At 47.3% G+C, this 13,322-nt stretch overlaps 1 protein-coding gene across 2 annotated transcripts; it reads left to right on the forward strand.

The window, feature by feature from the left end:
• Nucleotides 1-280: 280 nt before the first annotated feature.
• LOC132385813 (nuclear factor 7, brain-like) lies at nucleotides 281-12,463 on the forward strand. Of its 2 annotated transcripts, none has more exons than XM_059958035.1 (6): nucleotides 281-829; nucleotides 1,283-1,378; nucleotides 1,789-2,022; nucleotides 3,830-3,852; nucleotides 3,940-4,058; nucleotides 6,778-12,463. In XM_059958035.1, the coding sequence occupies exons 1-6, from the start codon at nucleotides 419-421 to the stop codon at nucleotides 6,837-6,839; spliced, it is 945 nt and encodes a 314-aa protein (XP_059814018.1). In that variant the 5' UTR covers nucleotides 281-418; the 3' UTR covers nucleotides 6,840-12,463. The 2 variants fall into 2 exon arrangements, with proteins under 2 accessions (XP_059814018.1, XP_059814019.1); XM_059958036.1 differs by having other exon boundaries at nucleotides 6,834-12,463.
• Nucleotides 12,464-13,322: the final 859 nt, after the last annotated feature.

Raw genomic sequence — 13,322 nt, forward strand, 5'->3', positions numbered from 1 at the left:
GAACCTTGTGTTAATGAAATTGGTGACAGTTCTTTCAGACCAGCAGCTTTGACCACAAGAACACCAGACAGTGGTCAGCACGGAATGTCCTGCAGTTACTGCAGGAGAAGGACTGGATGGACACAGTGGAGTGGTTCCCTGAGCAGACAGTCCAGACCATCTGGCAGAATGCCTCATCACCAGATCTCTCCAACGGGCAGCACGATTACTGCTGTCCTGATGAAGGGTCTCGGCCCTAAACGTCGACAGTGCTTCTCCCTATAGATGCTGCCTGGCCTGCTGTGTTCCACCAGCATTGTGTGTGTGTTGTGTGATTCCCCGAGTCTGCAGCGCGCGTAGTGGACAATCCCGGTACTGCAGGGGATCAGCAGCTCCCGGAACGCGGAAGCATTCTGAATCAGGAAGTGCTGGAGTTAACATGGCTTCGAAAGGAGAGACCGAGAGTTTGAGCGAGGAGGTGATTTGTCCCGTCTGCCTGGATTTCTTCACCGATCCGGTTACACTGGAGTGTGGACACAACTTCTGTCGGTCTTGTATCACACGGTGTTGGGAAAGGGAGGAGAGAAACTCCTGCCCGGAATGTAGAGAGGAGTTTGCTGACCGTACCCTCAGGGTGAATCGGGCCTTAGCAAATCTGGCTGAAAAATTTCGAAATCTAAACCTGAATCCGAAAGGGAAGGAAAGTAAACGTCACTGCGAGGAACATGAGGAAGAATTGAAGCTGTTTTGTGAAACGGACAGGACACTGATCTGTCTGGTCTGTAGAGACGCGCAGGAGCACAGAGAGCACCGCTTCATGCCGATTAAAGAAGCTGTTAAAATCTACAAGGTAAAAACTAACGTTAACTTAACATATTTCCTTTGTCCTTTGCTACACCTGACTCCTAACCTCCTCCCTCGTCACCATTCAGGGCCGCAAACAGCCCAGTTCCATGGTCGATTGTCCTCTCGTATTAGATTCCTTCTTCTCCAGCCCTTTACCTCCTCCACCTGTCCCCTCCCAGCTTCTCACTTCATCACCCTCCCCCACGTCCCCCTCACGCTATCTCACCCGTCACCTGTCAGCTGGTTCTCATCCCCAACCATTTTATTCTGGCTCCTGTCACATTCCTTCCCAGTCCTAATGAAGGGTCTCATCCCGGAACACCGACTGTTTATTTCCCCTGAATAGATGCTGCCTGACTCACTGAGTTCCTCCGGCATTTTGTGTGATAATCGGGTTTGATCTCCTGTTACTTTTGAAGCATCTTTGTTTCTATTTCCTTCACTCTCTGACTTCCAGGATCAGCTAAAATCTTCCTTAGACTCTCTCACAAAAAAGAAATCAGACTTCCAGGGAAAGGAGCAGCAACAGAAAGAGAAGATTTCCGGAGTTCGGGTGAGGCTTCCTGAGCGGGATTTCTGATTTTACTGTCGAGTTTTGCTCCCTTTAATGCAGAATAGCCGAGTATCGCAGCTCCAGTGACCTGGGTTCGATCCTGACCTCTGGTGCTGTCTTTGTGGAGTTTGCATGCTCCCCCTGTGACCACGAGAGAATCCGACACATCTCAAGGACATTCCGGATGAATGGCTAATTACCGTTAACCCTGTGAAGGTGGGGAGGGTGTGTGTGAATCAGATGGGAGTTTATGGGTCAATAAGTGAGAGTAGGTTTCAGGAAAACGTGAGGGAATGGTGTTGACGGGAATGCACTCAGAAGTAGCATGGACTCCAATAGACCGAACTGAACGACAAAAGGAAACAGAGCACAGCAATGCAGTATATTAATCTTCACCTTTCATTCGACAGGAACAGTCACACAGCCTTCAGTCCCACATCACATCCCAGTTTGCTGAACTGCGCCAGATTATCACTGAGAAAGAGCAGAGCTTACTCAGGGATCTCAGGGAAGAGGAGAAGAGGATTCTCAACCCAATGGAGAAAAATCTTCTGGCTCTTCAAGAGAATATAAGGATTATTCAGGAGGAAATCACAAAGTTAAAGGAACAGATGGATCAAAAAGACAGTGTGATATTTCTCAAGGTGAGGAATTATATTTCAATTTGTTTCTGTCAAAGGGCACTGAATGAACAGTGGTCTATTTGAAATAAACACAGCTCAGAGGCCAATTCTAACAAATCAATTGCCGCTGCTGGCGATCTCACACAAGCTGTTATACCTGCATGATGCGCCCTCCAATCACTCTAATAATGACATTTTAAAATGTCCACGATATGCTTTCAGTCCTTCATTAGCAAAATATAATCTTGAAGCGATGAAACTTCAGGGTAATTCATTGTAAAGTAAGCTGCAACACAGCGGTCAAGAACAGAATGACATCCGCCCGTCCCCAGCTCAAAACTGCCCAGAACAAAGTACAGATACGTAACCTTTCCCCTTCGCCTTTACCACATCCCCACTCACGTGACGAGTTACCATAATAAACACGTAACACAGAATACAATGCAGACAGAAAACAGATATGTTGCTCCTACACACAACATTTACAAATGGCAGTAAACTGTTTCTCACCAGACAATTGATGCAACTATTCAGGGTTGTTGTTGTCCCATAATAATAAGATTATGAAGGGATTGGACACGCTGGAGGCAGGAAGCATGTTCCCGCTGATGGGTGAGTCCAGAACTAGAGGCCACAGTTTAAGAATAAGGGGTAGGCCATTTAGAACAGTGATGCGGAAAAACTTTTTCACCCAGAGAGTGGTGGATATGTGAAATGCTCTGCCCCAGAAGGCAGTGGAGGCCAAGTCTCTGGATGCATTCAAGAGAGAGTTAGATAGAGCTCTTATAGATCGTGCGGTCAAGGGATTTGGGGAGAGGGCAGGAACGGGGTACTGATTATGCATGATCAGCCATGATCACAGTGAATGGCTGTGCTGGCTAGAAGGGCCGAATGGCCTACTCCTGCACCTATTGTCTATTGTCCTAAAACTGGGCTTCCACAACTTCTGTACACCCCAGGACAAAATGCAAATCTCTCTGAAATTATTTACTCCGATCATAACACAGAGCTGCTGACTGTTTCCTTAAATACCGCATTAAATATCCTTTGAAACTCCCATTAACACCCGGTTCCAGTCACAGGCTGTGCGTGTGTCTGGTGCGGAGGGTGTGAGGGTCTTTGTCAATCAGTGAGAACAAAGAATGTGACCCACACATTAGACTTATCCTCCATATCCGGTTTCCATCAGATTATGGAAACTTTCACTGTCTCTTTATTTTCTGGATATATTTCACATGGGATTATATCCCATTCTCTATCATAAACAGGCCATTAGGTCCATCTTCTATCAGTTTCCCTGCTTCACAAGCCCCCTGCCACCTACTCACCACACCCAGCAACAGTGCCCCGAACTCCCTGGTCCCTCACGTGTTTATCCAGCCTCCCCATTACAGTCACTCTGCTGTTCCATTTCATCCACTCCTGTGGCAGCGAGTTTCACATCCTCTTCACTAAATTTCTTGTGGAATTTGTTAAAATCCATCTGGAATTACATCTCCCCACAAGTCTCCCCATAAATAGAGGTACTTCCTCCACCCGCACACAATCACATACATCACTGATCTTAAATTCCTCCATCCTATCAGACTGACTTCATATCCAGATGATAATGCACAGCCTGTCCTGTCTTCGCTGTAAGTTTCATCCTCTCAGTAATGGTATGACATTCATAAACTTTCCCTGTCATTTACCCCATGGTTCTGTATTGTCCGTGTGTCTGAGTGATTGTGGGAGTGGGAATTTTCAACACCTTGTAATGATTTGGATGAAATGCAGGATGTGGACAGTAAGTCCAAGTCTAATCAGATTTGTGTTTTATTTATTTCAGGAGGAAGCTCGTCGGAACAGGAGGTAGGACAGGCTCTTTACTGAAACACTGAATGGATTTGTAAGATAGTTCAGAATAGCAATTTATAACCAGTAGTTTAATATTTACAGGATTAATGACGATGTCCAGGAATTAGCAGTGACAGATGAGACCCTACCAGTTGAAAACTTCGATCACCCCTATTTGTTGAACACAGTGCTGAGAGAAACGCTTGATGCTATTAATCGAGGTAAAACGTACAACGATTCATTTCCCCTTGTTTATGAAGCTCAATTTAGTTCCAATGTGAGGCAAAGATTGTCTGTAATACTGGGCTGAAGGGGAACTGAAGTTTATTCCACATCAACCCCACTGACTGGGAGGCATCACTGTCACATGGTCAGCTGGAGATGTCAGACCCCTGAACACACCAGCACAGGGTCACAACACAATCAATATACGGGACTGTCAGATGAACCACTGTGTTCCAAACCCAGGCAAATGCATTAACACACCAGGACATAAGTTTGGATCTACCAGAGGAGCTGAGAATTTAATACTGACAATAATATTGTCAGGAATAAAAATGAGTATCAGTGTGGTGATAGGGATTGTCAGGAAAATACACAAGTCGTTCATGTGCCCTGTGAGTGCAGACTCTGACTGACACAGGTCTTCCCCCTTCCGGATCAGCATCTCTCATTGTTGTTAGAGGCAGAAGAGGGGAGTGGTCGTGATCGGGGCCTGAATCGCCAGGGGAACAGACAGGAGATTCTATTGATGTGAACGGGACACCCGAATGGTATGTTGCCTCCTGGGTGCCAGGGTCAGGGATGGGTATCAGTGCATTAGGGAATCATCAGGGGAACAGACAGGAGATTCTATTGATGTGAACGGGACACCTGAATGGTATGTTGCCTCCTGGGTGCCAGGGTCAGGGATGCCTCGAATCGTGTCCGCAGCATTTTAGAGAGGGAGGGAAAAGAGCCAGATATCTTTGTAAATTTGTGACAATGACATTGGAAGTAAAAACAAAGAGGTCCTGAAAATAGAATTTGGAGAGCTTGGTAGAAAGCACTGAAGCAGCACCCCCAGGGTTGTAATTTCCAGATTGCTGCATGTGATACGTGCTGGTGAGGGTTGAAACAGGATAATTTGACAGATAAACATGGCTGAGAAGATGGTGCTGGGGACAGGGATTCAGGTTCTTGGATCATTGGGATCTCTTCTGGTGGAGGAATGACCTACTCAAAAGGGATGGGTCGCACCTCGACCCGAGGGAGAACAATATTCTCACAGAGAGGTTTGATAGAGCTGTTGGGGAGGATTGAAACTAATTTGGTGGGGGGGGGGGGTGTTGGAACTGGAGTGAAGGGATAAGACTGATGGTAAAAATGCAAAGATAGCGTCCAGTCAGACTGTCAGATAGGGCGGACAGATGAGAGGAGAAAATTGCAGCCAGTAGGGTGAGTATCAGTGCATTAGGGATGCAGAATTAAAAAGGGTAGCAGATACAGTACACCAAGTGTTATATTCCAATATATGGAGTATGAGAAATAAGGTGGATGATCTTGTTGCACTATTACCGATTGTTAGGTATGATGTTCTGGCCATCACTGAATTTTGACTGAAGGATGGTTGTAGTTGGGATCTGAATGTTCAAGGTTACACAATGTATCGGAGGAAGGAAGGAAGCCGATGGGGTGGTGTGGCTCTGCTGGTAAATCAGCAGCTAGATGTGACATAGGATTGGAAGATGTTGAATCTTGTGGGTTGAGGTAAGGAATTGCAAAAGTAAAAATGACACAGACACCAGTCATATACAGGCCTCCCAACAGTCAGTGGGTTGAGGCCCACAGATTACAACTGGAAATAGAAAAGGCTGATGAAAAGGACAATGTTATGATAATCACGGGAGATTTCAACATGCAGGTCAATTGGGAAAATCAGGTTGGTAAAGGATCTCAAGAGAGTGAGTTTGTTGAATGCAATGTGATGGCTTTCTAGAGCAGTTTGTCGTTGAGCCTACTCGGGGAACAGCTCTACTGGGTTGGGTGTTATGTATTGAACCAGAGGGGAGTAGTTAAAAGAAACCTTAGGAGGCAGAGCTCACAACATGACCGAGTTCAGCTTGAAATCTGATAAGGAGACAGTAAAGTCTGATGTTGTAGTATTTCAGAGGAGTGAAAGAAATTACAGCGGTCTGAGTGAGGAGTTGGCCAAAGCAAATTGGAAGGAGATGCTGGCAGGGATGAGAGCAGAGCAGAAATGGTGTCAGTTTCTGGGAAAATGAGGATAGATATACTCCAAAAATAAATAAATACTCAAATGGCGAAATAGTTCAACCATGGCTGACAAGGGAAGACAAGTTAATGTAAAGGCAAAGGAGAGGGCATACAACTAAACAAAAATTATTCGGAAGAGAGAGGATTGGGAAGCTTTGAAATATCGACAGAGAGGAACTAAAAGGATGATTGGGTGGGAAAAAATAAACAAGAAATTGATTTGAATTGAACTGGCCTGGTTGAAGAAGCTGTCCCGGAGCCTGTTGCTCCCGGCTTTTATGCTGCGGTACCGTATCCCGGATGGTAGCAACTGGTACAGGTTGTGGTTGGGGTGACTCTGGTATCCAATGATCCTTCTGGCCCTTTTTACACACCTATCTTTGGAAAACAAGATAGCAAACAATATCAAATTGTTTTTCAAGTATTGTAAAAAAATAAAACAGAGATGAGAGTGGATATAGGACAGCTAGAAAATGAGGCTGGATGCATAATAACAGAGGATAAAGAGATGGTGAGTTGGCCATAAGCCCAGCAACCCCATCTCGTAAACACCTAGAGCGACAAAAAAACGTCAGCTGAATGTCCAAAGGCCCCATCGCTCCGATCGGAAGGACCGTTCCGGATCGAGATCCTTCATCTGAACTGTCTCAACCCGAAATGTCGATTGTCCATTTCCCTCCACAGATGCTGCCCGACCCGCTGAGTTCCTCCAGCAGCTCGTTTTTTTAATCTTTCTCCAGGTCTAAGAGAGTCAGAGTGGAGTGCAAAACGGTGAATAAGTAAACAGTGAAAACATGCCATTAAACTGGGGATGCGGAGAGAATATTGTGCTGTGAGGAGAGAGATTCAGTGGTGATGACCGACCTGTGGTTGCAGGAAAAAGCACAGGACTGGACATTCTACGTCACAGGGTGGAAAATGTTATTTTTTTCGGTAAGGTACTGATTTCAACAGCCCTTCGTGAGAAAAACTTCGTGACTTGACCCATGTCTGTCCTGTCTCCAGTAAAAGGCCTGGTCTCCTTCACGCTGGATACTGATCAGATGTTGATACTTTTATTGTATCAAAATAAGCTTTATAAGCTTTATTCAGAATGATAAAACAATAGTCAATAGACAATAGGTACAGAAGTAGCCCATTCGGCCCTCCGATCCTGCTCCGCCATTTTGAGATCATGGCAGATCAACTCCTATCAATACCCGGTTCCTGCCTTGTCCCCATATCCCTTGATTTCCCTATCCTTGATACCTATCTAGCTCCTTCTTGAAAGCATCCAGAGAATTGGCCTCCAATACCTTCCGAGGCAGTGCATTCCAGACCCCCACAACTCTCTGGGAGAAGAAGTTTTTCCTTAACTCTGTCCTAAATGACCTACCCCTTATTCTCAAACCATCCCCTCTGGTACTGGACTCTCCCAGCATCTGGAACATAGTTCCTGCCTCTATCTTGCCCAATCCCTTAATAATCTTATATGTTTCAATCAGATGCCCTCTCAATCTCCTTAATTTCAGCGTGTACAAGCCCAGTCTCTCTAACCTCACTGCGTAAGACAGTCCAGACATCCCAGCAATTAACCTCGTGAATCTACGCTGCACTTCCTCTTCAGCCAGGATGTCCTTCCTTAACCCTGGAGACCAAAACTGTACGCAATACTCCAGGTGTGGCCTCACCAGGGCTCTGTACAAATGGAAGAGGATTTCCTTGCTCTTGTACTCAATTCCCTTTGTAATAAAGCCCAACATTCCATTAGCCTTCTTCACTGCCTGCTGCACTTGCTCATTCACCTTCAATGACTGATGAACAAGGACTCGAGATCTCTTTGTATTTCTCCCTTACCCAACTCTACACCGTTCAGATAATAATCTGCCTTCCTGTTCTTACTCCCAAAGTGGATAACCTCACACTTATTCACATTAAACGCCATCTGACAAGTATCTGCCCACTCACCCAGCCTATCCAAGTCACCCTGAATTCTCCTAACATCCTCATCACATGTCACACTGCCACCCAGCTTAGTATCATCAGCAAACTTGCTGATGTTATTTTCTATGCCTTCATCCAAATTGTTAACGTAAATGGTAAACATCTGTGGTCCCAATACCGAGCCCTGTGGCACCCCACTAGTCACCACCTGCCATTCCGAGAAACACCCATTCACCGCTACCTTTTGCTTTCCATCTGCCAAACAGTTTTCAATCCATGTCAATGCCTTCCCCCGATGCCCTGAGCTTTGATTTTACCCAACAATCTCGTATGTGGGACCTTATCAAATGCCTTCTGAAAATCGAGGTACACTACATCCACTGGATCTCCCCCATCTAACCTCCTGGTTACATCCTCCAAAAACTCCAACAGTTTAGTCAAGCATGATTTACCCTTGGTAAATCCATGCTGGCTCGGCCCAATCATATCACTCTATCTAGATATGCCACTATTTCATCCTTAATAATGTACTCTAGCATCTTTCCCAACACCGATGTCAGGCTGACAGGTCGATAGTTCTCTGTTTGCTCCCTCCCTCCTTTCTTAAAAAGTGGGATAACATTAGCCATTCTCCAATCCTCAGGAACTGATCCTGAATCTAAGGAACATTGGAAAATGATTACCAATGCATCCGCAATTTCCAGGGCCACCTCCCTTAGTACCCTAGGATGCAGACCATCTGGACCTGGGGATTTGTCAGCCTTCAGTCCCATCATTCTTCTCATCACCGTTTCCTTCCGAATGTCAATCTGTTTCATTTCCTCTGTTACCCTATGTCCTTGGCCCATCCATACATCTGGGAGATTGCTTGTGTCTTCCTTAGTGAAGTACTCATTAAATTCTTCTGCCAGTTCTCTGTTTCCCACGACAATTTCACCCAATTCATTCTTCAAGGGCCCAACATTGTTCTTAACTATCTTCTTTCTCTTCACATCGCTAAAAAAGCTTTTGCTATCTTCCTGTATATTCCTAGCTAGCTTGCGTTCATACCTCGTATTTTCTCCCCGTATTGTCTTTTCAGTTAAGTTCTGTTGCTCCTTAAAAACTTCCCAATCATCTGTCCTCCCACTCACCTTAGCTCTGTCATATTTCCTTTTATTTAATGCTATGCAGTCTCTGACTTCCTTTGTCAACCACTGAGGCCCCTTTCCCCCCTTTGAATCATTCCATCTCTGGGGGATGAACTGATTTTGCACCTTGTGCATTATTCCCAAGAATACTGGGAATTGCTGTTCCACTGTCTTTTCTGCTAGGCTATCCATCCAGTCAACTTTGGCCAGCTCATCCCTCATGGCTCCATAGTCTCCCCTGTTCAACTGCAACACTGACACCTCGGATCTGCCCTTATCCTTCTCAAATTGCAGATAAAAGCTTATCATATTGTGATCACTACCTCCTAATGGCTCCTTCACTGCGAGATCGCTTATCAAATCCTGTTCATTACATAACACTAAATCCAGAATAGTCTTGTCCCTGGTCGGCTCTCGTACAAGTTGTTCCAAGCATGCATCCCGTAGGCACTCTACAAACTCCCTATCCTGTGGTCCAGCACCAACCTGATTCTCCCAGTTCACCTGCATGTTGAAATCCCCCATAACTGCTGCGACAGTACCTTTGCCACATGCCAATGTTAACTGCCTATTCAACTTGCACCCCATATCCATGCTACTGTTTGGTGGCCCGTAGACAACACCCATTTGGGTCCTTTTGCCCTTACTGTTCCTCAGTTCTATCCACAAAGGCTCTACTTCTCCTGACCCTATGTCCCCCCTTGCAAAGGACTGAATCTCATTCCTCACCAACAGGTCCACCCCACCCCCTCTGCCCACATTTCTGTCCTTACGATAGCACGTATACCCTTGCACATTCATTTCCCAGGTTTGATCTCCCTGCAGCCATGTCTCCATTATCCCTACATGGACCACAACATCTGGATTCTCGCCCTCCCTCTCGAAAATAACCTGCACCCGATCTGAGCTGTCTCGGACCCCGGCACCAGGGAAGCAACATACCAGCCGAGACTCCCGATCTTCCCCACAAGATCTCCTATTCGCCCTCCTGACTATAGAATCCTTTATCAATACCGCTCTCTTCTCTTCCCTCCTCCACTTCCTAGTCACGGGTCCAACCTCAGTGCCAGAGATAGGACCAGTTCAGCTTGTTCCTGGTAGGTCATTCCCACCAACAGTATCCAAAACGGTATACTTATTGTTGATGGGAACGGCCACAGGGTTTCTCTTCTCTCTCTGTCTGCTCCCCCTGCCTCTCTTGACTGTCACCCATTTGCCTACTTCCTGTTTTTTCGGTGTGACTGCCTCCCGATAACTCTTATCTATCTCTGCCTCCACCTCCCGAATGATCCGTAGTTCATCCAGCTCCTGCTCCAATTCCCTAACTCGGTCTGATAGGAGCTGCAGCTGGATGCACCTATTGCAGGTGTGGTCATCAGGGACAACTGTGTTGACCCTGACCTCCCACATACTGCATACAGAGCACACCACTGCTCTAACTGTCTCCCCCATTACCTGATCCCAGATTAGTCAGAATAAATGAAAAGCACGTACTCATACTCACCGATTTCCTCTCTCCGAAGTCCTCTTGCGCCGAAGCCCGCTGAGCCAAAGCCCAGCACTCTGCTCCTGCGCACTCGGCTGCCCGCTCCTGAAAGTGGGCCGCTTTTTAAAGCCCGCGCCCGTCACCCGCGCTTGCGCAGCTTTACCTTCTTCCTCACGTATTCTCCGGGTAGGCCCGAGGGTCTCGGCCGACGTACAACGTGCCAATACCTTTACGCAATGAATTTACATTCGTTCTTTATGGGGTATTCTGTTGTCTGTTGACGCTCATGCGCCCCCTGGGGTGGTGGCCAACACGGCCTCTCCCAGTCGAGCAGTAGAGGGACCCGATAGTTCCAATGGTGTCCCTGTAGTCTGGAATGTGCCAGTCGGCAGCATTTCTGTACGACAGGGATTCCCAAACATTATTATGCCAAAGACCAATACCAGTAACCGTGGACCCCAGGTTGGGAAGTGCTGATCTCCGGACATCTCGGTGTGATGGCAGGCCAACAAGTTTCGGGCATCTTTCCCTGAGTTTCCCCGATCTTCCAGCAGCATTCGCTGTCCGTTTTCCAGCGCGCCCTGGGAACAGCCCGAGGATCAGTGAGCCTTCTGTCACGCAGCTGCTGTGGCACAGGCCCTTGCATCTTTCTCCACAGATCTTCGCCAGCCCACAGTCCGCAAAGAGGCGAGTGACCGTCTCGTCTCCACTGCAGTAATCTCGGGGCAGCGCGCTGCGGGAGTGATCTCCGGGCATGCAGCAAGGATCAGACTGGGAGGGGCCCTCTCGTCTCCACTGCAGTAATCTCGGGGCAGCGCGCTGTGGGACTGATCTCCGGGCATGCAGCAAGGATCAGACTGGGAGGGGCCCTTTCGTCTCCACTGCAGTAATCTCGGGGCAGCGCGCTGTGGGAGTGAACTCCGGGCATGCAGCAAGGATCAGACTGGGAGGGGCCCCCTCGCCACCAGACAGGCGAGGTCTTGGTGCCTGTTGGTGAGATCTGGTGATGAGGCATTCTGCCAGATGGTTTGCACTGTCTGCTCAGGGAACCACTCCACTTCTCCTGCAGTAACTGCAGGACATAATGTGCTGACCACTGTCTGGTGTTCTTGTGGTGAAAGCTGCTGGTCTGAAAGAACTGTCACCAATTTCATTAACACAGGGTTCACATGGAGAAGCTTCCTGACTGAGACAGACACGGTCTAACAGGGTATTTACAGGATAGGGGCAGGAATGATGATTCTCCTGGCTGGGCAGTGGAACAAGGGGTCACAGTCTCAAAATCCGTGATCACCTCAGCACTGAGCTGAGGAGAACTTTCCCCAACACAGTGCGATGAATATTTGGAGTTTTCTCCACAAGTTTTCTAAATTAAACGGACACACTTAGGGGCTCGGCGATGTTGGGAACGTTGCAGGAAAGTGGCGCTGAGGTCAAATATCAGCCATGTTCTGAGTGAGGGGCAGAACAGTGCAACGGGCCGAATGGCAACGCCTTCTCTTGTTTCTTATTTTCTATATCATGAGTTTCCCTTTACGCCTTGTTCTCCCTTGGCCTTCCGCCCGTCGGATCGCACAGGGGAGCGGTGAGAGCTCCGGAGATCCATCGGCAGCCGCTGCGGTTATTTCATGCTCTTGTTATTTATCCTGTTTCTGTATTTGCATTCGCACAGTTTGTAACCTTCAGCTCTCTGGCTGATCTTTCACTGCCTGCTTCTGTTATGTTTACTATTCTATACTTTTTCTAAGTATGTCCGCAGGAAGATGCTTCTCGGGGTTGTATGTGGTGACTTATCTGCACTCTGATAATAAAATTTATTTTTGAAATTTGAGTTTAGTGGATTTTCCTTTAATTCTGAGAACAAACTGTGACTGACACCTCCAGCTCCCAGCAGCAGCCCGTCCTCACACACTCGCAGCCAATCAGCGATCACCGCTGTGAGCGGGTTGCTCTCATTGGCTGAGGGTTGTCAGTGGGAGGGACGCCGGCCGGAGTTTGGGACCGGGACTGAGTGAGGCCGGAGACCGGGAGCTGCGCCTCGGGTTTCGGCTGCACCACCGGCGGGTCGTGAATCCTTTCGAAGGCAGAGCTGAAGCGACCGGCGGAGATTCCGTGAGATGTTTCAGCTACACGGAGGGCGCACGGCCTCTCCCCGCCGAGAATCGGGGCCTGTTGTCTGGAGTTGTCTCCCAGACCCGTCCCTTCCTGCTGGGAGACGGGAGCTGCCCCGCAGCGGCTGCCGGTGGATCTCCGGAGCTCTCACCGCTCAACTGTGCAATCCGAACGGCTGAAAACCAAGGGAGAACAAGGCGCATAGGTAAACTCGTACTTTAGAAAATAACTAACAGGAGCATGTCTGGCCACTCGGCCCGTTGTACCTATTCCATCCTTTCCTCAGAATAGTCCTTTCTTTTTAAATCTTTTTATTGATTTTAAACAAACATAAATGAAACATGAATACAAAGAGCTTGAAAACACATAATTAATAGGTTAAGGTATAAATACAAATAGATGATAATAACCTCCCAAACTCATAGTGGTTACAAAAAATGGAGAAAATAAGAACCCCCCCCCACCCAAAAAAATGGAAACAATCCTAACCGACATGGGCCATTGCATTATATCAACTATACACAGTAGCGTCAATAACTCCGCACCTCCATCCAAATAATTAAGGACAATAAAAGTAA

Source organism: Hypanus sabinus (assembly GCF_030144855.1).
Source record: "Hypanus sabinus isolate sHypSab1 chromosome X2 unlocalized genomic scaffold, sHypSab1.hap1 SUPER_X2_unloc_24, whole genome shotgun sequence".
Lineage (NCBI taxonomy): Eukaryota > Metazoa > Chordata > Chondrichthyes > Myliobatiformes > Dasyatidae > Hypanus > Hypanus sabinus.

Coding starts and splice junctions, on each gene's coding strand:
- LOC132385813 (XM_059958035.1), top strand. CDS start 419: ATGGCTTCGAAAGGAGAGACCGAGAGTTTGAGCGAGGAGGTGATTTGT. Junction 830..1,282: donor AAGCTGTTAAAATCTACAAG/GTAAAAACTAAC, acceptor TCTGACTTCCAG/GATCAGCTAAAATCTTCCTT. Junction 2,023..3,829: donor ACAGTGTGATATTTCTCAAG/GTGAGGAATTAT, acceptor TATTTATTTCAG/GAGGAAGCTCGTCGGAACAG.